We start from the raw sequence: 23466 nt of genomic DNA, 5'->3' as shown, positions 1-23466 counted from the left end.
CCTCTCTATCCTATTGGGTTGCATGCGGCTGGGGAAAAGCCTGCATGTACACATGCAGGGATTTTCACAATCCCTTTAATGGGAGTGGGGCCACCTGATGCAATATATATGTGAAAGCCTGATTAAATGGAATCCTAATGACTGTCCTGTCTAAACTAATAAACTGCCTAAAATACAAAAAAAGCTTTCTATTTTGAGCCAAACCGTAACTAGCAAACAAGTCTTCATCTTAATTCTCTTCCCATGATTGACTGCAGTTCTGTCTTTTGCCTGTAGGTGGTGACGTTCCTCCATACTCTGCTGCTGTGTGAGAAGCTGAACTTCAGCACAGCGTTGGTGGTGGCGCCTCTCAACACCGTCCTCAACTGGGTCAACGAGTTTGAAAAGTGGCAGCACGGCATGAAGGATGAAGAGAGCCTAGAGGTGTGTTCTTGATCCTATCTCCCTTTACCTGTGGTAGGCGTGTGTTTTGCATTTGTTATGGGGCACATAATGGATATTATAAAAAAATAGATGCCTCACTAGCCGCTGCAGTTCATTGGAGCGACGTGTATCCTAATGAAGGCAGGAAGTCAAGCGGAAGTGCAGTGCTGAAGGCTTTCTTTCTTTTTTTAAAAACTAATCTTTAGAACAGTCATGACAATACATTACAATACAAAACAAGACAAACAAACAAACAACAAAGTTATTAATACAACGTCAGAGCCAGGGGGGATTACTAAAATAAAAGCGTGAACACAAAGCAACAGTGCTGAAGGCACGCTGCGTCGCTGCCCAAGTGACGTCACTCATGCGACTCCTCCATGTCTCTCGCTGTCACTCAAGTGACTACTGGCCAATCACAGGGCATCTTTTCCGGGACTTATGTTACGCACACGGAAGCTTGACATTGAAGGCAAAGGCTTTGCAAGGAATCTCGGGAAGATTGTGCCTTCAATTGTGACACGCGCCTCAGAGCCGGAAAGGGCGTCGACGTTTATATGTCTATGGGAAGAACAATCGGTTCACATAATGGTGAACCTATGCCAAATATTTGGTGGTCGATGCCAATCCCAATAGTTTAGGATCGTTTTTGCCTATAATGACATACAAAATAATGGCAGGTTGAAAAGTGGTTAAAAAATCCGGACACATGGGCTGCATAGCTGCTGACACAGATGTCATCAAAGAATACTAATAATGGCGGATATATATATATATATATATATATATACCGTCTGTCCGGCTCCAGCACTTCAGATCTTCAGATCGTCCTGGCGGATGTGTTGACGTTTGCTGTGTGATTGACAGGTGACTGAGCTGGCCACGGTGAAGAGACCTCAGGAGAGGGCGTACGTCCTCCAGCGTTGGCAGGAGGACGGAGGCATCATGATCATCGGTTATGAGATGTACCGCAACCTCACCCAGGGCAGGAACATCAAGAGCAAGAAACTGAAGGAAACCTTCCAAAAGACTCTAGTAGATCCAGGTACTGTCACACACAACATGAGCAGTTGAGACGAATCACAGTCCAAGTCCAAAATGTATTCTGACCCCTCCCTGAAAAGGCTTATCTGTCCTGACCCTGTGTCCATCATTTATACATTATGGATATTTAGTGTGGACTTAAGCCCTAACCACACCAAAGGGTCAAGGCGGTTTTAGCGTTGTCCCTGTGGTGTGATATGTCTTGTTGCACGTTGACCCTAGTGAGTCAACGCATGGAATTCAATGGCCCAAACCACACCAAAGGGTCGAGACAGTTTTAGCGTTAACGCCTTGCTCAGTTTGGACCCAAGGAGTTGCATGGTGACCCTTTGGTGTGGTTAGGGCTTTACACTGTTATTCGTGGGTAGTTAGTAACTAATAGATTTAATCGATTATAAAAAAGATTGAAGGACAATTTAATAATCTTATCGGAAATTGATCCCTTTGTTGATCCTTGACAAAAAATGTCAAATTTATTATTTTCCCTTTTTTCTCATCGATTTAACTTAACTATCTCGCAAGGCATCGTTACATCCCATCTATGAATGTCGCAAATAATCCCTGCACCTCTCTGGTTGTCCCCAGGTCCTGACTTTAATAATCCCTGCACCTCTCTGGTTGTCCCCAGGTCCTGACTTTAATAATTCCTGCACCTCTCTGGTTGTCTCCAGGTCCTGACTTTAATAATTCCTGCACCTCTCTGGTTGTCCCCAGGTCCTGACGACTTTAATAATCCCTGCACCTCTCTGGTTGTCTCCAGGTCCTGACGACTTTAATAATCCCTGCACCTCTCTGGTTGTCCCCAGGTCCTGACTTTAATACTCCCTGCACCTCTCTGGTTGTCCCCAGGTCCTGACTTTAATACTCCCTGCACCTCTCTGGTTGTCCCCAGGTCCTGACTTTAATAATCCCTGCACCTCTCTGGTTGTCCCCAGGTCCTGACTTTAATACTCCCTGCACCTCTCTGGTTGTCCCCAGGTCCTGACTTTAATAATCCCTGCACCTCTCTGGTTGTCTCCAGGTCCTGACTTTAATAATCCCTGCACCTCTCTGGTTGTCCCCAGGTCCTGACTTTAATACTCCCTGCACCTCTCTGGTTGTCTCCAGGTCCTGACTTTAATAATCCCTGCACCTCTCTGGTTGTCCCCAGGTCCTGACTTTAATAATCCCTGCACCTCTCTGGTTGTCCCCAGGTCCTGACTTTAATAATCCCTGCACCTCTCTGGTTGTCTCCAGGTCCTGACTTTAATACTCCCTGCACCTCTCTGGTTGTCCCCAGGTCCTGACTTTGTGATCTGTGACGAGGGTCACATCCTGAAGAATGAGGCGTCTGCAGTGTCCAAAGCCATGAACTCCATCAAGACCCGGAGGAGAATCATCCTGACTGGAACGCCTCTGCAGAACAACCTGATTGAGTGTGAGTCTCAATGCTGCAAACAAAACCACCACATTTCATATGTTGTTGGTTAAGTTTTCATGAATTTCATATATTTGCCATCATGTTTAAGAAGTGAGTCAAGTGACCAAACTAACTTCATGTTTATGGACATGGTTTTATATTTTTGTGAATTATTGATGGATTGGTTTTAGCAATTGTAGACATTTCAAAATCTACAAGCTCACGTCACAACAGTTGGTTTAGCTATTTTTGAGAATTTCTGAAATGCCTTAAATCGTGTGTGTGTGTGTGTGTGTGTGTGTGTGGTGTAAACTACTCCTACAACTGGCTTTGTTAGTGCAGAAAAAATGAGCATGGTTGCCATGTTCACCCGGGTGTGATTTAATTACGTCAGACATGATTTCATTACGTCAGACAGGCTATATAAGACCTTACACCACTCAGTTCACACGGGTGTGATTTTTTTTAAATAAATATTGAACCAATGAAAAGTGCTAACAAGAGCTTGTGACTAAATGGATATATTAGATCCATTGGAACACAGGGTCCTTTTCCTGAAAGGTTTTGCACGACAGCTTTCCTGTCCGGCAGCGACTATATCAGCAAGTAATTCTGTCACTCCCTCCCCTCTCCCTGTTCAGATCACTGCATGGTGAACTTCATCAAGGAGAACCTGCTGGGTTCCGTAAAGGAGTTCAGGAATCGTTTCATCAACCCCATCCAGAATGGCCAGTGTGCCGATTCGACCGCGCAAGACGTCCGGGTCATGAAGAAGAGAGCCCACATCCTGTTCGAGATGCTGAACGGCTGTGTCCAGGTAACACGGCAAATACTGAAGTGAATTATGGGTGATGTATGCCCCTATTTTGGGCATGTCATTACAGGTGAAGACGTTAAAGAGTTGAAATTATTTTAGTTTCTTAAAAAAAATAAGAACGTTTAAACTTTAAATAGGACATAAGTGGTTAAATAGAGTAAAGTTGAGTTTGTGTATTTTTACATTTGTTTGCATGTTCATTGTACTTGAACATAAGTTGTTAGGTGGACTCCCTCAGGGTTCTATACTTCTGTTTTCGCTCCAAATATCTTACATCTTCTGAAAATAGCAGATTGACAAGCTCAAAAGGAACCGTGTTGTGAAGCATTGTGAGCTTGTTGATCTGCTATTTTCTGTGATTTTGCCAGAATATTGATGTTGCGGTTTAAGTGGTTAAAGTCAAATGTTCTTTTTATTTATTGAAGTTTAATACTTAATTAAATAAAATGTATCTTTCAAAATGGTTCGAGAATATTGCACTTTTTGTCAAAACATTGGGTAAGTGGTGGTCTGGGGCTCAACAAACTAAAACATTGGGTAAATGGTGGTCTGGGGCTCAACAAACTAAACATTGGGTAAATGGTGGTCTGGGGCTCAACAAACTAAACATTGGGTAAATGGTGGTCTGGGGCTCAACAAACTAAACATTGGGTAAATGGTGGTCGGGGGCTCAACAAACTAAACATTGGGTAAATGGTGGTCTGGGGCTCAACAAACTAGGGATTAAACATTGTGTAAATGGTGGTCTGGGGCTCAACAAACTAGGGATTGGGGCTCACCGTGTTTTTTGGTTTTGTTCCCACAGAGGAAAGATTACAGAGCGCTGACAAAGTTCCTGCCTCCCAAACACGAGTACGTGCTGTCTGTGAGGATAACCCCAATCCAGTGTAAACTCTACCGATACTACCTGGACCACTTCACAGGTAAGACCCCCCACTGTCCCCCCAGGGAGACCTCCATGGTCCTGTGTAAGACCCCTTACTGTCCGTCTCGCCCCCCCGCCCCCCGTCCCCAGAGAGACCTCCATGGTCATCCTGTGTAAACTCTACTTTAGCTGTTCTCAAACATTTGCATGTCAAGGGCCCCCAAATTAATACGTATTTGGCATGGACCCTCATCTGAAAAGATTTTGTACCGCAAGAGAAGATTTGTTACATTTTGCCCAAAATAGCAGATCTGCCAGCTTGGAACACGTATAGAATACTTTTGACTATATACAAAGATAAATGTATATTTATCTCCCCCCCCCCCCCCCCCCAGGCAGTAGGCCGTGTAAATGTACACCGCTAAGTTGTACCAGGTCAGGTTTCTTCTTGGACTGTATGTCATTAACATGAGCGTGATTTCAGGAGGTCTCTCAGTTCTCTGACTAGTTGGTTGTGCATTGTTAAGTCATTGAGTGGTTGTGTGTGGCAGCTGGCAGCATGCCACAGGTTGGAGGGGGGACTAAACCCAGTTTCCCACGTCCCACGTCTGTATCTAATGAAGAGCTCTGGGAGAGGGAGGGAGGGGGTATGTGGGAGCATAACTAAGAGGGGGAGAAAGGTGTGCTTTGGGGAGGGGGGGATGGGGGGGGGGTAGTTTTTACACCAAACTGAACTGAACAGGACAGTGGGAACAGCCGGGTAGAGCTATAGAGCCCTCAGGCTTTGAGACACCTCAAGCACTTGCCTGACTGGATCATCTTTTCCAAGGTGTCTAGTACCATGACTCTTTTTGTCCATGCACCTGTTGTCATTTCTATCCGACAGTAGCTAGGTTATGCTTAGCCGAACGCACCACCTTCCGAAGGACTCGCAGGTCTTTGAGAGTGGCTATTTTGACAGTGGTGCCCCCTACCATTGAGCTCTGGGTGGTAGCAGAGTAGAAAGACTTCTGTGATGCCTTACATTTCCTTAGCGGTCTGAGGTGCACTGCAGTGCTACCTATACTTTACCACAGACTATGTACATACTAGGGGCCCTATTTTTGCCAGTGCCTTACCCCTAAACTTCTAAAAAAAAACAACAATTTGAATAGTTCAAATAGCCAATCTACAAGCTCACAACGTGTGAGAGTGGCATGTAGGACATCTGCTTCAAGTCCACAATACATTTCCTGATGTTCTCTTGGCACCACTGCGACAGATGAACATGGTCAAATAGGTCCCATCCCTTCATTAAGCAGGGGGGGCAAACCTTTCACCTATTGGTCCCATCCCTTCATTAAGCAGGGGGGCAAACCTTTCACCTATTGGTCCCATCCCTTCATTAAGCAGGGGGGCAAACCTTTCACCTATTGGTCCCATCCCTTCATTAAGCAGGGGGGCAAACCTTTCACCTATTGTGAAATTCACAATATTTACCTGAAAATATGTCCACTTCTTGAATTGTGTGGATGTGCAACAAAAACCAATATGTGTGGGGGCATCTACGTCACATCCATGTTGTCTGCACGTTGGTGTTACAGTAGGCATCTGCCTCTTTAACCTCTTATATTATAAGCCCTAGCTGTCCTACTTGTATGACTAGTAGAAATAGCCAATTCGATGTGAGTTTGTAGATTTTTGTAAGGTTTTTACCTACAGTATAGTAGTGCTGCAAGAATTGGCCAAAAATGACAGTCGAATATTCCTTTTTAAACCCCACGTCGAACTTCGAATGTATATAATTTTATTATAAAATATTGTAGCGTAATATACAGTAAAACATTCTTTCTCTATATGCGCCGGCCGCCGTTGGTGCTGAGAAATGCACTCTTTTGCAAGATCAAATGAATGATTCATACTTATCTTATAGCCAAATTTTTGTAATGGTTTAGTTTAGATACAAGCCTGGTACTTATCTTGGTAACAGAGACGCATCGCTCCAACGTTGTGCTCATTGTGTTGTGATAGAAGTTGGAACAATCCTTACCTCGACATGAAACGGGAAATAATCAAAGCAATGCTTTGTTTTTGGTTTAAATCAAATTAAGGTAGGCTACAAGATAAATGTGTCACGGAGGGAGCTTTAACTCGAGAGACAAGAATCCATGCATAGTTTCGTTTTCGGTCGTCGAGTCTCACTGTAAACTGTGCCTTCATTAGCAAATTTTCAGCTTTTTTCCCCCCAAAGTTTCAGCTTGACCTGTTATCGTTTTTTAATCAATTAAAGGAACATTGATTAAACGTGTGTGCTTTCTAATACTGAAAGTCAAAAGCCTACCGTCTCCGATATACTATATAACTCTACGCTCCGAGGCATGTGTGTGCAGTGTGCGAGGCAGGCAGGCAGCTCATATATTCTTCGTTGTCGTGTGGCAAACATAACTAATCTACAAGCTCACAACACGTTGCATCAACGACTCATTGTGGACTTTTAAATCGGCTTGCGTTTACACACGGCACCGTCGTACGATGAAATAAAACGGACATGTTGAAACTAAAGTGATTAAGAACAGTGTTAAAGGTATATTCAGTGATTTCACTTAATTCAAATATCACTTATTTTTTCTTATTTTTTGGATAATCCTCCCTACTATAAAGTGTGCTGACCATATAAGGAGTTCCTCCCTGTCCCCAGTGAGCCCCTGGGGTCAAAAAAACCCTAGTTTCGGTTTGGGCTTTGGGTGGCAAAGCCTTCATCCAATCAGGATGAGAGGGGCCTTCTTCCAATCATGATCGAGTGGGGCGGGCATTGGTGCACGTGCTGTTGGTCTGTTGTACTTCCCCCACTGTAGAGCGTGTGCATGTGCACATCTTGTTACCGGGTGGACCGGGTTTTTTTTCCAAATCACCCAAATCACTGAATGCTCCTTTAATAGGCATGGCATTGCATTCCCATGATGTGGGCGGAGCAGAATTATTTTTGGAATAAGTGGACAACTTTCCTGTCTATTTTTTGGAGATATGAGAGATGGCAATCATTGCCCAACTGGGTGATAAAGAGAGGGCACAAAGTGAAATATGGTGATATTTTGGATTTCAACTGGAGCCAGTAAATACAGCTGGTGCGGTGGTGTGTTTGGCAAATGGGAGGCAACACGTCAAAGCTGGTCGGTTAAACATCCAGACCTTTTCAAAGAGTTCAAAAATAGACTTTGATGGGAGACTGGTTATTTCTTGTTATGTAGTGAGGAATAAATGGAAGCGGATTGATTCTGGGCTTTTGGCGTCGGTACTAATTATTAGGGTTGGGATCCTTTTTAGTATTTTAATGATTCATTCCGGTTCCTTAACAGTTTGACGGCCGCTAATTGTTTAATCAAACCATCGACTCTGCTTAATATGCTATACCCGACATTTGTTTAATGCATTTAATTAGCCGTATTTTAATAATTAAAAAGAAACTCCGGCTTTGTGACGGACCTGGTGACGAGGCCATCGTGTTCTGATGACAAAACCGGAAATCAACCCATGCTCTGGGCTGCTAGGCCTTCTGGGAAATTGAGCCCAATGCAAGTGGACGGGGGGTTTGTCTGGACTACAACACCTCGTGGAGGTGGTTCTTGTATCGCATTGTCATGGCCGCTGGTGCTGATTATCATAACAAGCCGACGGACCATTTTTCGCCGGATTTTCGTCGTTGAAAGCTGCAAATACTTCAGCGTATGCTCTAAAGGTAATAAAACAATCTCGGCAGAGTAGAATATTTGATTAAAATGCGCGTAAAGCGTTCCCTGTGTGGTTCAGCTGCCTGCCTGGCAGGAGGAACCATAGAGTGTATGTAGTATAGGTGTGGGGAGGTTTCCCTGTGTGGTTCAGCTGCCTCCCTGGCAGGAGGAACCATAGAGGAACAGTCAGCGAGAGCGCTGTAACCAAAAGGGGAGGTGCCGGTGTGGTGGGGAAGGCAAGGTGGATGTTTCATGGAAAACTGTGACCATACATGAATCTGTGTCCCTCCCAACATGCATTTCGCTGGTGACACGTGGTCTGCGGTAGAGACTGACACAGGAGTGGATTTTCACTCCTGTCCCATCCCACTCCTGCAGAAAAACTCCTGTCCTGTCCCAATCCTGGGCCAGAGTAAAAAACGAAATCCCATCCTGTCCCACTGCTGTAGAATGACTCCTGATCCCATCCCACTCCCACTCGAAATTACTCCCGCTCCCATCCCGCTCCTGTTTTTTTTTTTTAGCCTACCAATAAAATAAAAAATAAAATGGGCAATGGTGGATTTAACTTTGACTACCAAATGCAGTATATTCATATCAATATTAAAACAAAACCAAGAACAGTTCTGACTGTTGACAAGTGCTTTGTCAATTGTTGAGATATATATAATAGCCAATAAAAACATAATATAAATATTTTTTACACACAGTAATAAATGTAATAAAGATCTTCTCTTATGGGGGTCCCTGGCATCTTTTCAAATGGGGGTCCGCGGTCTAAATGTTGATTTAGGGGTCCTTGACATGAATGTTTGGGAACCACTGGTGTATGGGACTCGTTTGGGAGAAAGAAGGGAAACGATGTATTGTAGAACATTCGCTCAGACAGCTGTTCAGGGAGCCAAGCAAGTGTCAACAGTAACAGTGTTAGCATGTAGCTAACGTAGCATCACAATTGCAAGTTGCAACGTTGCCACTGCCAGGGGAAACAAATGCATCAGGATGATCTGGCTATAAATAATCGATTATATCACGTCAACGGCGCGATGCAGAATCATGCACGGCCGCATTGCGATGTCTCCAGTCTGCGGGAAGTTGAGTCGTTTTTGACGCAAATGAATTAAATTAAGATGATTGAGTTTATTTTTTATGCAGAGCAGATTGAGGCTGGAGGACAGGGCTGTTCCTTGAGGCTGCCCGTGCGCCGTGGCGTTTTTGTCGGGGGCCCTAAGCGAGCAGCAGTCTTGCTCTGTGCTACAATTTACAATTTAGGCATTTAGCAGATGCTCTTAATCCAGAGCTAAGGAAGTGTAGGCTTCAGACAGAATGACAGACAGATATTTTTCAGTGCTTTTATTGTAGGATGAATAGTGCAGGTATAAGGCACAATCCACTGTTAATTAGGGTGGCCATAAGGGGGTTAACGATTACCTCTTAACAGTACAATTCCTTAATGGTTCCCTTTAACGATTCCCATGGGGGTTCCAACTTCCAAATGGACCCTTAGGTCCATTTGGAAGTTGGTACAGGTTCATTTGTACAGGTTCATTTGGTTCCATTTGTCATATGTCAAACACCCTTTCTCCTTCTCTCTTTCTCTCCACCCCCAACTCTCCATCTCCACTTCTGTCTTCCCCTCTCTGTTTTCTCTCTGTGTTCAGGTGTGGGGCAGGAGGGAAAAGGAAGGGGTGCAGGGACCAAACTGTTCCAGGACTTCCAGATACTGAGCAGAATCTGGACTCATCCCTGGTGCTGTCAGCTAGACTACATCAGTAAAGAAAACAAGGTGACATGTTGCTCTTCATTCATGTTTTTTTTAATTGGTTTTGTTTTTAGATTACTATGATGAAGTCGTAATCCTTGCATGTAGGCTTGTTACAATTATTTCATAATCGTCTAATCGCAGTTATTTGAGATGATCGCAATTATTTTTGCATAATCTTTTCTATGTTGATTTTTTTTGTTTCAAATGTTTTCAAAAAGTAGTGGAAATAGCAGATCTACAAGCTCACAATGCATCGCAATGCCATCAATTATTGATAATGGATTAGTTGTATTAAAAGCTCATCACATTGTTGTGCTCTTTCTCAGGGGTACTTCGATGAGGACAGCATGGACGAGTTCATCGCCTCGGAGACAGAGGAGTCCTCCATGAGTATGACTTCTGAGGATGAAAAAAAAAAGTACGGAATAAGGGCACCCAAACACACACCCACACAAACACTGTCCTTCGTATCGTCACTGTCAAGTGGAACCCTTGTATGGCCATTGGCCAAAACATTTACTTTTCAGGAAATAAAAAAAAAGAAAATACCTCTGTTCCGATGGATCCAATGCAGTTATTGTTAGTCACAGGCTCTTTTTTTTGTAGGTTAAATCATGATCAAACCCACAGACAGGCTTAACCATTTTGACTTTCAAAATTCTTAGAAAGAAGGGGAGAAAGAAGAAGAAGGATAGCGATGACTCGAACAGCGATGAACTGGAGGTGATAAAGGAGTGGAACACCAGCTCCCGGGGGGGAGACCCATCCAGCCGCAACCGGGCTGAGCCCGTAGAGGAAGGTACGTACTTTAAACCTTTCCTGAAGGAAGGACACATTCATTCAATGTTTCCACAGAATCCACACACAATGCTTGTTTTCTGGACTGTGTCGGTAGTGGCACTCCAGTGGCACTCCCTTTTGGTGTTCTAACCATAGACATATATACATAGACGCCCCTTCCGGCTCTGAGGCGTGTGTCAAAATTGAAGGCACTATTTTCCCGACATTCCTTGCGAAGAATAGCGGAAGCAAAGCGGAAGCTTGTCAAGCTTCCGCGTGCGTAACATAAGTCCCGGAAAAGACGCGCTGTGATTGGCCAGTAGTCACTTGAGTGACAGCGAGAGACATGGAGGAGTCACATGAGTGACGTCACTTGGGGAGCGACGCAGTCGCCTTCAGCAAATGCCTTCAGCACTTCTAAATAATAAAGCTGCGGAGAACTGTTGCTTTGTGTTCACTCTTTAATGTTTTCTGTTAGTAATCTAATCCCCCTGGCTCTGATGTTGTATTGTTAATAACTTTGTTGTTTGTGTTTGTTTGTTTGTCTTGTTTTGTATTAATGTATACGGTCATGACTGTTATAAAGATTTGTTAAAAAAAAAAAAAAGCCTTCAGCACTGCACTTCCGCCTTCATTGGGATACACGTCGCTCCAATGAACTGCAACGGCAAATGAGGCATCTATTTCTTAATATCTATGGTTCTAACCCCTCTCGACAGGAACCTCTTTTGGGGTTCTAACCCCTCTCGACAGGAACCTCTTTTGGGGTTCTGTACAGTATTCAAAATGTTACATTTTTTGATGCAGCTTATATCAATATTTGAAGTTTTTCAGAAAACGTAGGTCAGGATTTAGAAGGCATTTAGAATCGACCTCAGTCCAAAATGGGTTATTGACTATTGTTGGTGGAACTGTATGTCCACAGTCATAATACTCAAGTTGTGAATATTGAGTGTGTCACTGAATCCTCGTTATGCAGTGATTTTACACATCTTATAATGCCTTGCATTATCTGTAGTTGAATACAGTTTAGCGGTAACATTAAGAATACATACACACAGGAAGGGCACGAACCGATATCCGGATGATTATGGTTTATACCACATGGGCTCTAACGCCTGACAGTGTGTCACTCCCCTGTTCCCTTCCCACCAATAACATTGGAAGGTGATTGTTAATGTCAAAAACAAATGTGACGCACGCTGAAAAAGGCATGAAGGTCAAGGAAAAATGAGAATTTGTTTGTGGGCGTGTTTTTAAATGAGGAACGGGAATCTATGTAAAACTACCAAATAAGCATTTTTGTATTCCCCCCCCCCCCCCAACAGCACCTGAACGTAGTGAGAACTCCGCTCCCAGTCCAGATTGGCACAAGGAGTTTGTTAAAGACGCAGACGGCGAGATCCTGGAACATTCTAGCAAGATGGTGTTGCTGTTTGAGATCCTACGTATGGCAGAGGAGGTCGACGACAAAGTGTAAGAGTGAAAAACATGACTGTTTACACATGGACTGCAAGATAGGGCTGCAACAGTTAATAGTTAATAACACATTTTGTTTTATTCTTCATGAGCATTGAAATGTAACACTAATGCAAAAAGATTAAAAGTAGTATCAAAGGGAGCTTTGTGGCCTAATGCAAAGTGAGGGTCTTTGAAATTAAATTAACACTTGTTTAAATTTGTCACCTGCCTGCTGCTAGATTCAAGAAAGGCTATCTTTACCCCTACATCCCGATCATCATGAGTGTCCCGACTTTTGGTGCACACAGATTTTTCACCACCGCTTCAAGCTCGTTTTTGACTTTTGCGTTTTGCATGCTCCTGCATAGCCTAGTTGTCTCAGTGGGATCCCTATGAGACTCTCAGTGTAGAGTCTCATAGTGTCATTTGACTTTGTGTTCCTGGCCATCAGCCACTTTATGCGACCATATAACACGAGTTTGGCGCAGAAAACCACCTTTCCCAATTATCTTTGAATATTCCACCTTTTGACGTCAACTTTACTTTTCTTGGACAGCGTTTTGAACCACAACAGTAAACCGTCTCAGCTTGGTTAAAAGTGATGTATGTGTTTACACTGTGTCTCATGAAGTAGTTTATGCAAAGTGGCGGGATAACTGCCATTCTATTATTATGCTATTTATTTACACAACACGCTCACTTTGGTGGTTTCTTTTTCTCAATCATCTTGCGTGCCGGATTGGTCCCCTTTGCGAGCTGTTATGTGGCCAACCGGCCACCAGTTTGACACGCCTGCTTTATAACATTGTGGAAGTGACAAGTTCAGACTCGGCTTGAAATCCCTGCTCATGTGCTAGTATCGAGACAATAAGTACTAACATTATAAAGGAAAATTGGAGGAATTTAGTATAACTGAAGAACAAATAAAAATAAAGACTGGCATCATTCTTCCTCAGCATGCCCTTTTATAGGCCCCTTAACATCTGTACTGAAGCTCTCGTGTTCACCAGTTTATAACCTTTAATCGCATGAGCAGGAGAAGAACATTATTCAAATAAACACACAATCAACTCAAGTCGATACATGGTGGGGTGTCCAACATGACGCTGTTGGATTATGCATTTGGATTGATTGGACTGTGACTGGATAACAGCACAGCTGACTAGGGGTGCAAAAGTTAAGCCATCAAATGTAAAAACAAAAAAACCTTAGAGATGACAGTTTTTTCCATCATTGATTATCTGAATGATCTCTACATTAATGGTCAAAAACCTACTACTTTTTAAAGATTAACTTTTTGGCTTTTATGCCTTTATTGATAGTACAGTAGTTTGACAAAGGGGGGAGAAAGAGAGATGGGGAGTGACAAATCATCCCTGAAAAGTTCAAATTTTGGACATGGCTGGTTTCTGCCCGACAGTAGCGCTCTATCTCTATCTCTCATTAATTTGAGGCATTGTAATTAATCACATTTTAATCGATATTTGAGCTGAGATTCCGTGGTGAATTGTTTTAGTCACGTTATTGTTTCTGTAATTGAAATTAATCTCAGTGTTGTCAAGTAACTTAAGTAATATATTACTTTCAGTAATATTATTACTTTTGCGATGCACACTCGTCGGTACGTATGTGTGAAGTATCGGATGCAGAAGGGCGGGCCTTAAACCGTCCGGAACACGGAACAACCTAAACTAGTGTGTGTAACTCGTTAGACTGCACTGTTAGAGAGAAGATACGTAAACAAACTAACCATGGAGGAGGTGGAGGAGACAGAGACACCAGCACAACAAAGCGTTATAACATTCAATACTTGGAAGTATTCGCATTATTTTGAGTATGTCCGCGATCAAGACGAGATGAACATTATTGTCCGCTGCAAGTTGTGCATAGGGAAGAAGCTATATTCCACGTCGAAAAAATGTACTTTACACAAATATGTGTACAAATGGACCCATCATCATGTGTACACTATACAGTACACTTTCTAGAGTTAAATAAACACTGCAGAATAGGGGAGGGGGGACTGCTAATGTTGAAAATGCAAAGTAAGACTTTTGGGGACAAAATATGCAATTACTGGGGGCGAGAGAAAAAAGTAATAAGTAACTAGTTACATTTCTCAGGGAGTAATAAGTAGTGTAACTTTATTACTTTTAAAAAAAGTAATAAGTAGTATATTACTGTTTAAGTAATATTTTGACAACATATATATATATATATATATATATATATTAGTGGTGTCAAAAAATATCGATATGAATCGATAATCGATTTTAACATTAACGATACGACTACATCGATGCACGTGTGTCTGGATCGGTCAAAATAGCGTCTGGATCGGACGTTGGTTCGATCCTAAAGTTGTGAATCGATATAATTCAACTAACTGCGGGAAAAACACAGATGTACAAGCCCAAAGCGCTGTGCATTGCGACGGGTAGATAACTTGTAGATCTGCTACTTCCAGCGCAGAATGGGCGCATGCTTATGACGCTCTTTAACTTTGCATCAGCAGCCAGCGACAGTCACAACAGCACACGAGCAGCAGACGGGGTGCACAGGCACATCCGACACAACTTTATTGCACACATCTGTGCTTTCATCCACGCTTCCATAGCCTTTTAAATCTTATTTCCCATCCACGGGCACAAGCAGTGATATCAACAGCTTCCACCCGATCTGTGGTGGTGTTCTGTTCTGTTCTGACGAGGGAAGCTACTAGCTAGTAGCTAGCATGGGAGCTAACGTTAGTTTAACTTCCATATAGTTAGGAGTCCTCCTTAATAACACTATGTACTTTCCATCCGTTCCCCAACCCCTCACACTCGCTGCTGCGTTTACACGGGCAGACACAAAGACGAATGGGAATATCATTTGGAGCTTTAACAATGAATGATAGACTGTATCGTTGCGTCTGCCCGTGTTTAATGGTCAGGGTTTCTCTGTCCACAGCAGGCAGTCAGACCTGTCAAACTATGCACTTCCAAAACTCAGAGACATGTCACCACCTATAAATTCAAACCCACCTCTGGAATATTGCTATAGCTTTCATTTATTTTATTCCATAGTCTTTCTTAGTTTTTCTCTAATAAAGTTGTTTTTATTTGTTTTCTCATGTTCTCCTTGAAAAGTGTCTTTAAGTACTCAGAGAAGCATATAAATAATATTATTACCACTATTATTATTACTACTTGTTTTATTGCCTATGCTTATGTAGTCACTATTCATTGATTCACTCATATCCAAATCCATTTGAAAAAAAAGCTCACTGCTCAGGTCAAATAGGCCTATTGATATGTGATTAATTGAGATTAATTAATCAATCACAAAGCCTCCAATTAATTAGATGTTTTTTAATGAAGTCCCAACCCTATTCTTTATAGATCTAGCTTCAAATAAAAAATCTATAGAAGGTTAAATGTGTCAGATTGCAACGTATCGTATCGAATCGAATCGCATCGCATCAAATTCCATGAAGTTCCACAAAATCGAAATCGTATCGATTTGGACGGAATCTAATCGAATCGAATCGTTCTGTATATAAAATGTATCGTCCCCGAATCGCATCGTAGCCCATGCGTATCGATACGTATCGAATCGTCTTGTAAGGGAGAGATGCACACCCCTAATATATATATATATATATATATATATATATATATATATATATATATATATATATATATATATATATATATATATAAATAAATAAAAAAACACCCTTCAAGATGAATCAATAGTTGGCAGACCTGTATAACTAAGTGACCCTGTTGTATTTTCTATCCCTTCCCACCCTCAGGCTGGTGTTCAGTCAGTCTCTGATCTCCCTGGACCTGATTGAAGACTTCCTGGAGCTGGCTGGAAGGGCTAAAGAGGAGGGCAAAGAGTCTCCATACAAAGGTAGGCTGATGATGGAATATGGCCTTCATTACCCAGGAAGGTTCCCAGTGACTCCCAATCTGCCAACCATAAGGACATTGTGGGGTTCCTTATGGGGCCTGCAGTGGTGGAAGAAGTTCCTCACTTTACTTATTACTTAAGTAAAATTTGGCTTGAGTAAAAGTACGTACTTTAAGTATGTACTTTTACTCAAGTACTCAAATCTTTTTTTTTAAATAGATTATCTACAGCCTAAATCTGATGAGCTTGTAGATATGCCATTTTTAACAGCCAAAGTATCAAATGTGGTTAATGTATGTTTTGTATTAATGTCAATCTGCAATGTAAATACTATCTAAGCTGTCAAATAATTGCAGTGGTAAAATGGTATTATTGTACTCAATTCATTAATTGCACACAATTGCAGTACTTGAGTAAATGTACTTGGTTACCTATTAGTTACCACCACTGCGTATGGGGCCCTACATTTAACCCCCCACCCCATATTATGATGTGAAAAGCTGCTAAAATCACCAATCAGTGTTAAATATTGTAATCCCAGCCCTGAGTGGATGGAGCTTGTAGCTGATGTTGAACTTGTGTGTCTTAAGGCTCATTCTTGCGGTTTTACACTGTAGTCTTTGAACTTACTAAACCATGTGTGGGGTATAAAGAGAGCGCTCAAGTACTTTCATATGTAGACATAGGTGTCACACTCGTAAGACAGGCCCACATGCAACATGCATACTGGTACACACTGTCGCGCACGCGCACACACAGAGCCTCTGGCGTAAGGTCATGTTCCTAATTAAAATTCACCAGCTGCTTTTGCTTTCATTTTGAAAATGATTAGACCATGACTTTTTTTATATATTTTTTTATTCTGCAAAAAAATGTTTGCTTAAGGGTTTGCAATTTGTAATGAAAAGATCACAGTGCTGTAATTGGAAACATATTGAAATGTTAGTTATGATGGCTGGCAGGGTGGGGTGGGGGGTACTGGTATTCACCCACAGCAGAGAAATTACTCCCCTCCCCCCAAAAAAAGAAACGGACAATAATTTTGGAAGAGGGCTGTGAAGCGTTTTTGTTGGGATTTGATGGTGGTGTTGGTGAACAACTATATCAGTGGTCTTTTTGTTTTTCTTGTGGAAAGGTGATGGCAAGTGGTTCAGGAACATTGACTACTATCGCCTGGATGGCTCCACCGCTGCCATCACCAGGAAGAAATGGGCAGAGGAATTCAATGACCAGACCAACATCAGGTACCATGCACCACTCGGCTAGAGCCTGACTAATATATCAAGTATTATTTGACTTTTCTTTTAACTCAACTGATTTCCATCCGGTTTGGCTTGTTAAAAATCACACCCGTGTGAAGTGAGAGGTGCTCTTATCAGCATACATCATCTCATTCCGGCCAATCACAATTGGCGTCCTCACTTCTTACAGGGCGCTAGCCCCTTCTATAAACACCTTTTGTCCCCACACGTCTCAAGATTTACCATTGACAATGAAAGGGGAATTCAGGTCAAATGTCTGCTAAATATGACATAAATTAAACCTCAAAACATTAAACGCCATTGACATTGAAGGGAAAATGTATGTCATATGTAAACAAGCAAATCAGCTAACCAATCACAGGCATTCTGATTGACCAGTATGAGATGATTCATGATGTACGATAAGAGCGCCCCTCACTTCACACTGGTGTGATTTTTATCTTCAATTCCAATCCCGTAAATCACTTTTGGCGTCCTCACTTTTTATCTTCAATACGTACTTTGCTCAGCCAATCAAATCATCGCTATGGGGTGCTCAACCAATCACATCATCGCTATGGGGTGCTCAGCCAATCAAATCATCGCTATGGGGTGCTCAGCCAATCACATCATCGCTATGGGGTGGTCAGCCAATCAAATCATCGCTATGGGGTACACACAACTGGGCATAGGAGGGGCCATCAAAAATGTCAAGATGCAAATAGGGGCTGCATGCCCCTCCGTGTTATGAAATCCCTGTTGTGCCCGTTATCAGTGTGACCATGCTATATCCGATGCACTACCCATTACCACAATCCTAATGACGTGAGACAGTCAATAGGCTATTCACCACACTCCCGCTCTCTCTAGTTTGTTAAGTTGATTGGTTAGGCAATTCTGCAAAGGACATTTATGCTCACACGAATGATGCAGAGATTTGCATATTTTATAGTTTCTGCCCTCTCCCTCCCATCTCCCTCAGGGGTCGTCTGTTCCTCATCTCCACCAGAGCCGGGTCTCTGGGTATCAACCTGGTGGCTTCTAACAGGGTCATTATCTTTGATGCTTCCTGGAACCCGTCCTACGACATCCAGAGTATCTTCAGGGTTTACCGCTTCGGCCAAATCAAGACCGTCTTTGTCTACAGGTTCCTGGCTCAGGTGAGCAGTCCTACACCAGGGCACTTCGTACCACTGGCCTGTTCTAACATCACAACACGGGCACCGCTCTAGTCCTACTATAATGTGAACGAAACACTGCCAGTCAGTCTTCATCCATTTTAATCTTCAGTGTGTCTCACTAGATGAATAGACCCTTTAATTCAGTGATTCCCTTTGAGGGTCAACTCGCTGTACCCCTTCAGGGGGTCCCCATCTAAATCCCTGAAATGTTATGAGGACCACTGCTTTAACGGACAGTCTTTCTGGCAGGGAACCATGGAGGAGAAGATCTATGATCGGCAGGTAACCAAGCAGTCGTTGTCGTTCCGTGTGGTGGACCAACAGCAGATCGAGAGACACTTCACCATGAGCGAACTGGCTGAGCTCTACAACTTTACACCAGACATGCTGGACGACCCCTCGACGAAGAGCAAGAAGGCCACTTCCACACCCGTGCTGCCCAAGGTGTGTGTGTGTGCGCGCGTGCATGCATGCGTATCGTTGCTGTCAGGCAGAAAGCCATTATAAATATTGAACCAATGAAAAGTATTAACAAGAGCTCGTGTAAAGTAATTGTTTTGGACACAAAATAATTCCACCGGACAGTGACGATATACAGTATGTGTGTTTGTATATGTATTGTGTGTCTATATGTGAGCACATTTGACATTGGCATGATATGAGGGCAAAATGCACTTTTTATCAATGAGAACTATTATTACATGAGGCTAATCGATCAAACCCATCAATGAAATCTAGACCGTAATGAACCCATACCAGAGGCAGCTTAATACCGTTTAACGATCGCTGCTGTAAAATTGCCGTTTCAATTTCCTTCACCAGAAACTGCACCGAATTCCACTTTAAATGCCAATCTCCTTTTCCCTGAACCTGCTTTGCGGAGCGTGCACCGTGCCTTTGAACTCCAGTGATAAACATTGTTGTTTTAAAGCAGCATGTCTCCTCCACCTCACAGCCTCTTCTGGCTTCTATCGCTCCTCGTGTTCTTTCGCTCGTCCTTCCAATCTCCTCTTCTCTCCTGGGTGCAGGTGCTGTGTCACTAGTTGGGGGCCCTCTTATGGCCCCCTGTGGTTTAATGGGAACACACGGCCCTTTGAGGGGCTGTCCAACCGCACACAGCTGCACGGATTCCTCTGTTTACAGCTATTTACTAAATAGTGCTCACATTAGAACACAACCTGCACTCTCTTTTACTTTCCTTCTTCCTTCACTGTGTCCTTGCCTCTTTTCCTTCCTCTCTCAAGAGTACTTCCCACTCCCTCCTACTCTGCAGTCCCAGAGTTCATCTTGGTGATCTTAAGTGGTCTTTCCCTCTTTGTTTTGGTTTGACTTGGGTTTCTCTGCTGAGGTCTGTAAACAGAATGGGATAAAAGCAACACTGTAAGTTCGGCTTCCACGCTTTTTGTTTTTCTTTTTCTTTTTTTTCTCTCAAAACCGGACAGGCGAGAAGCCTTTCAAAGCACCTTGGAGGAAAATCTGTTTTTCCGTCCAAAAGATCTTTATCTTTGCTTCCCTTATGCGCATTAATCGGGAAGGAACGCTGTGTCTGAGCAGCTGACTTCGGGGCCGCGGTCCTCCCGAGCCTCGCAGCGCAACCCACCATCGGTGAAATCGACTTTTTCAGCGCAGCTCAGCTGGAGATTTGAGAGAGGAAAGATGTGCCGGGTTTGAGCCACCGCCCATTCAGATGTGCATGATCTTTAACGAGCCCGGTGACATTTATGTGACATGGTATTAAAAGACGGGAGAGGAGCTTTTGAGGAGCTGACCCGTTCAGCTGTGATGTGGCAGCGCTGTACTACGGAAGGAATTTTCGCCGTCTGGAATAATGAGAAGATGAGTCAGACACCCTCCATTACCTTGAGCCAAATATCCTCGAGTTTTATCCATGGCAGACAGCTTACTGGGCTCCCCCTGTCACCCTGTCCTCTCTCAGATGGGGAGGCTAGTTTGTCGTATGAGCAAGCAGAGTCAATGTATCTTTGTAAAATGTTATTTTACGGCCTTTCCCAATCTCTTTAATCTGTACACGGGGGAAAAACACACTAGTAAAAAAAGAATCAACTAACCGCCCCCCACTGCTTGGAAGTCCTGTGTATCCCCATGGCCTGCAGCCGGCATCTTTCTACACCTCCCTCTCGTCTTTCTCACCCCTTCCTTCCGTCCCCTCACCTTGTACCCGCCCCCAGTCCTTCCCGTCCCGTCTTGCCCCTCCGTTCCCTGTCGTCCGCTCATACCCCCCCCCCAACCCCGGGACCATCTGTTGGCCTGACTCACCACTCTGCCTCTGAATGTTCAAAGAGACCTCAGTAAAGTTGTTTTTCTTTTTCCCCTGCCTGATGGAGGGTCATTATTTAAAGCCCTCTCTTAAAGACATCCCCCCCCTGCTCTTCAGAGAAACTAATTGGAGACAAAGGAAGCAGGCGCATTTCCCCCTAATGATAAAGGAGGACTGCGCAACCCAGACATGAGATCCTACCGCTGCCCCAATGGCCTCAACACACCCTCCAGTTGTGTTGGTGTGTGCTTGAGCGTGTGCATGTGCATGTGCATGTGCACTTGGCAGAAGGCATGCCTATGTGGTCACAGTGATTTATCTCTTGTGTTGTCTAGGCCAGTGGTTCCCAACCCTTTTCATTTCAAGGACACCCGCAGTTTTACACACATTAGGCCACACACCCCTAGTTGATACCAGTGTTATCGCTGTGGCCCACATCTACACTGTGAAATTAATTGTGCTGATTTAACTCTTAAGAGTGTTCACTCGGAGTTAAACAAGCTCCATTTGAGTCTTAACTATCAATAACGTAGCTGGGGAACCCCATTCAAGGACCCCACATTGAGGACCACCGGTCAAGGCACTGTATGTTACACTTTTAAGCGGGCACGCTTGCAGGTGAGCTGGTGAACTGCACACTGCATGGAAATAAATGGGACGTACTCTATATATACATTTCCACTGATGGCACTGCTGTACATCTGTGTCGTACATGGTGCAGGAATTCATCGATCCATTGTAACCTCTGTGAATCATATCAAATAAAGGCATCACAGACTGTGATGCCTTTGTTTGATATGATGATGTGTTGGTTTTATGGTAACGTGGTATCTATAGTCGTAGGGACCAGCCTTTGTAGTTGTGAGTGTCTGCCCTGAGACTGGGAGGTTGGGGTTCAATTCAATCCCCAGCTGAGTCATACCACCAGTAAGACGCCCGAGAAGCGAACGCGCCCATCAACATATGGAATGTCAGAACAGGTCGGCTCCATATATGGAGATCTAAGGGTTTGAGGTCAGATAGTTGCTGGCCGGCTCCATATATGCAGATCTAGGTGATGATGATGATCCAGTCTTCTCCATGTATGGCTATCTAGCCTTTGATGAGGTCAGTGTTGTGATCTTCATATATGGAGACGGCCATATTTGGAGCGTGTCACGAGGTGTGATGGACTGACATCCATATATGGTGGCGTGAGGTTTTGCAGGTTTTCATAGTAATCTGCGACCATAGCAAAAGAATACTATAATATCCCTGCTTGACACTGCATGAGGGGTTGGATTGAGGATAAGTCCCTACATACTATAATGGTGTCCAGAGGTGTGTATTTACATACATCACTCTGCCTGACGCGAAAGAGTATCTTATTCTTGTACAGTATCTTATTCTAGTACAGCAATGGTACAGTATGTTATTCTAGTACAGTAACATGGTATCTTATTTTTACCCCACACATCAGACTGACTGTCTCTCATTCTGAGGTCTCTAGGAGCAGACTCCATGCCCCTACTAGCTGAGGCTTGTTTTAATGGGAATGTGTGCAGTGTTTGTCTTTTATTTATTAGCCTTTTGTGACACGCATGATTTTGTTTCATTTTTTTTTATTGATTCACAACCGGAAAAACCCTGGCAGTAGTCTTCATTCCCCTGGAGGGTGTAAAGACCCCACTGTCTGTCCTCAGGGCAGGGCTGTTCAGCTAGTGTCAGGCACACAGAGACCAGTCCTCAGGGCAGGGCTGTTCAGCTAGTGTCAGGCACACAGAGACCAGTCCTCAGGGCAGGGCTGTTCAGCTAGTGTCAGGCACAACGCCGCGCCACAGAGACCAGTGGGGTTATGTATCCCCACTGGTCTGTGTGTGTGTGTGTGTGTGTGTGTGGGGAGGGGGGTCACTATTAGAGAAATATGGGATCTCTTGGCCCTGTGAGTTCCTGCCCCAGGCCACGTCCATCGCAGTCTGGTCAGCGTGGCTCCCTGGGACAGTGGAGTACAGATGGATCACTTGTGGCAGGCAGATGACGCAGCATCCCTCTCGTACCTGAAACACAGTGTGTGTGTGTCTGTGTGTGTGTCCTTCTGATGAGCGCTATTGAAGCACACACAGCAGAGAAGCATTCACTGAAAAGTCCCACCTGTGACACAATTTCCCAATTGTGTATCAATTCTGTTTTAATGACTTTGCAATATGGCCGTGAATCTAATTCTTGCTATTCTGGTGATGGTACTGTGACGTTATTCTTCCCAGTGAACAGAACCGTTGTTATATCCCACTCAGAATGTAATGTTAGCAATGATTATTCAGTTATGAATTGTCCTTGTGTATTCCGTGTTCTCCACGTTCCACAAGCGCTCCTTGTGTTTGGGGATTCTCCCTCCCTCCCACCCACTCACCTGCCCACCCATACTCCCTCCCTCCCACTCACCTGCCCACCCATACTCCCTCCCTCCCACTCACCTGCCCACCCATACTCCCTCCCACCCACTCACCTGCCCACCCATACTCCCTCCCTCCCACTCACCTGCCCACCCATACTCCCTCCCACCCACTCACCTGCCCACCCATACTCCCTCCCACCCACTCACCTGCCCACCCATACTCTTTCACAC

General features: G+C 43.8%; 1 protein-coding gene across 1 annotated transcript in view; it reads left to right on the top strand.

Moving 5' to 3' along the window:
• atrx (ATRX chromatin remodeler) overlaps positions 1-23466 on the top strand; it is a 54183-nt gene that overhangs the window by 14264 nt on the left and 16453 nt on the right. The window contains exons 17-29 of the mRNA XM_079511241.1: positions 277-423; positions 1291-1468; positions 2747-2884; positions 3508-3683; positions 4489-4606; positions 9917-10041; positions 10347-10438; positions 10686-10819; positions 12129-12276; positions 16061-16161; positions 17297-17405; positions 18385-18562; positions 18833-19027. Of these exons, the coding sequence (XP_079367367.1) occupies positions 277-423; positions 1291-1468; positions 2747-2884; positions 3508-3683; positions 4489-4606; positions 9917-10041; positions 10347-10438; positions 10686-10819; positions 12129-12276; positions 16061-16161; positions 17297-17405; positions 18385-18562; positions 18833-19027 (1839 nt within the window). The remainder of the gene's footprint in view (positions 1-276; positions 424-1290; positions 1469-2746; positions 2885-3507; positions 3684-4488; positions 4607-9916; positions 10042-10346; positions 10439-10685; positions 10820-12128; positions 12277-16060; positions 16162-17296; positions 17406-18384; positions 18563-18832; positions 19028-23466) is intronic.

This window comes from Electrona antarctica, assembly GCF_951216825.1.
Source record: "Electrona antarctica genome assembly, chromosome: 1".
Taxonomy (NCBI): domain Eukaryota; kingdom Metazoa; phylum Chordata; class Actinopteri; order Myctophiformes; family Myctophidae; genus Electrona; species Electrona antarctica.
This window is presented reverse-complemented; position numbering and strand designations above follow the sequence as displayed.